The sequence below is a fragment of the Dasypus novemcinctus genome, chromosome 8 (assembly GCF_030445035.2).
Source record: "Dasypus novemcinctus isolate mDasNov1 chromosome 8, mDasNov1.1.hap2, whole genome shotgun sequence".
Taxonomy (NCBI): Eukaryota; Metazoa; Chordata; class Mammalia; order Cingulata; family Dasypodidae; genus Dasypus; species Dasypus novemcinctus.
Window position 1 is genome coordinate 96,710,230 of NC_080680.1, and position 2,560 is coordinate 96,712,789.

General features: G+C 41.2%; 1 protein-coding gene across 1 annotated transcript; it reads left to right on the plus strand.

The window, feature by feature from the left end:
* The first annotated feature begins 1,201 nt into the window (after nucleotides 1–1,201).
* Nucleotides 1,202–2,131, plus strand: LOC131279367 (olfactory receptor 1L8-like). The gene has a single exon (XM_058301360.1). It carries the CDS (start codon nucleotides 1,202–1,204, stop codon nucleotides 2,129–2,131), a length of 930 nt encoding a protein of 309 aa, XP_058157343.1.
* Nucleotides 2,132–2,560: the final 429 nt, after the last annotated feature.

Below are 2,560 nucleotides of genomic sequence, written 5' to 3' on the forward strand. Positions count from 1 at the left end.
GATCTCTGTCACTAAGTGACTAGATGTAACTGAAAAAAAACATATATATATATAAATTCTTCACAGATACTTTTGGATAAACACATGAATAATGACATGGAAGAACATAATTGAATACTCAGCAATGGGTGTTCATACTGTGGGGGGGAGGATTAAAGAGAGGAAAAATAATTTACAAAAAAAGAGGGGTGCTCCCTTAGACTGATGATGACAGAATGCCAATGGTAAAGAGAACAAGCTTCTCATTCTGTGCCCCAGGTGAGGGGGAGAAACCACTTTGTTGAACTGAGTCTAGCATTCCTCATAGATTTGCCTTGGCTAGCTTTCCAAATCCCTTTGTTGTTCCCCAAAGGCAATGCAAAGATGATCTTCAGCATGACACGACTGAATTTGCTTTGACAGGGAATGAGTGTCCAGTGACCTCCCTATCTAAAATACCCACACGATGACTCTGTATCAGGTTTCATCTTTTTATGCTGCTTTATTTTGCTCATAAAATTTTTCCCAAAATGATACTATATTACAGATTTTGTTGTTTATGTTTTATTTCCCAATTAAAATTTAAGTTCCACAAAGGCAAGGATATGTCAACTTTATTGCACTGTCTCCATCAGGGGAACAGTGAATTTTCACGGAATAGAAACTAATGAAAAGTATCAGAGAGATCCACCTCTGATGGTTTCTAAAGGAAAACTCTGTCACTCCAACTTTCTACCATAGGCCCATGGATTTTGGAAGTGAAGACCACACAAAGGACCACGATGTTTACAAGCTGTCCTGGAACAGTGACTAATTATGATCACATGAGTTATGGAATCAGAGCATGGTTTAAGTACTGAAAGTTCTTGTATAAAACTGGGTCAAGATGATGGAAAGAGTCAACCAAAGAAGCATTGCCTCCCAAGTTCATCCTCCTGGGAATTTCCTTCCAGCCTGAGGTACAACTCTGTTCCTGAAGGAAATTCTCCCTCCTAAGCCCATGCTATCACCACAAGAGCCTTGTGAAGACTTACATTTGGAAGGGGTGAGCACAAGGGCTCTGAGACTGACAAGTTGTTCACATAATGGCTAATCATGACCCCAAGGTTCCAAAGAAGAAGCAGGGGGAAGCATAGGCTTCTGGGTTTATTTTTTATTACAGTGATAAAAGATATTTGTGTTAGATAATAGGACCTTCTCTCTACTAGCTGCCTCTGTGACCATGGTAAGAGTCAACCAAACCAGCAGTGTGTCTGAGTTCATCCTCCTGGGACTCTCCTCTCGGACTGAGGACCAGACACCTCTCTTTGTCCTCTTCCTCACCATGTACCTGGTCACCATAATAGGGAATCTGATCATCATCCTAGCCATCTGCTCTGACCCCCAGCTCCAGACCCCCATGTATTTCTTCTTGAGTTTCCTATCTTTCACTGACATTTGCTTCACAACAAACACTGTCCCCAAGATGCTGGTGGACTTCCTTTCAGAGAAGACCATCTCCTATGCTGGCTGTCTGAAGCAGATGTATTTACTCTATGCTGTGGGTAACACTGACAGTTGTCTCCTGGCAGCCATGGACTTTGGCCGCTATGTGGCCATCTGTGACCCCTTCCACTATGTCACCACCATGAGCCACCGCCTCTGTGTCCTGCTGCTGGCCTTCTCTTGCTCCTTCTCTCACATCCACTCCCTCCTACACATTCTGCTGCTGAATTGTCTCATCTTCTGTGAATCCAATATTATCCACAACTTTATCTGTGACATCAACCCTGTGCTAAAATTGTGCTGCTCCTTCACATTTGTCAATGAACTTGTGATAAAGACAGAAGGACTTGTTGTTTTGGTGACTCCCTTTTTATTCATAGCTTTCTCTTATGCACAAATCCTTATCACAGTTCTCAAGATTCCCTCAGCTGCTGGCAAACACAAAGCCTTCTCCACCTGTGGTTCTCATCTCACTGTGGTGATCCTCTTTTATGGAAGCATCTTCTATGTCTATTTACAGCCCTTGTCAGCCTACACTGTCAGGGACCGGGTGGCAATTATTGTCTACACAGTTTTATCCTCCCTGCTAAATCCTTTTATCTACAGCCTGAGGAACAAAGACCTGAAACGAGGTTTGAAGAAACTGATGGACAAAAAGCAATTCTAGTCAGCACCTCTTGACAAACCCAGGAGTAGGATCTGCTCCCTTGGACATAGTTTCTTCTTGGGCTTCATAAACTTGTTGGAGATTAGTGTGCTGAATGCATATGAAGCAAGTCGTTCATGGGCACTTAAAACCATTGATCACATCTAAACAATTGGTTCTCTATCTTTTTAAATCAAGAGACCTTTCCTTCTCTTTCCCAGAAATTTCATCCCTTTTCTTTCTCCAAATATTGCTCTAAATTAATCTTTTCCCACAAATATTTACTGAACAAATTTTATCTGTTTATTAAGACTGACCTTCAAAAATTCTTCACATTTCAGTATATTGCTGAAAATAATTACTTCACAATCCAGTATTTTGCTGAAAACAATTAGAATTTGAATGCCTTTGAAAACATACAAAGAGAGGAAAGGATATAAGGGGAAGAGA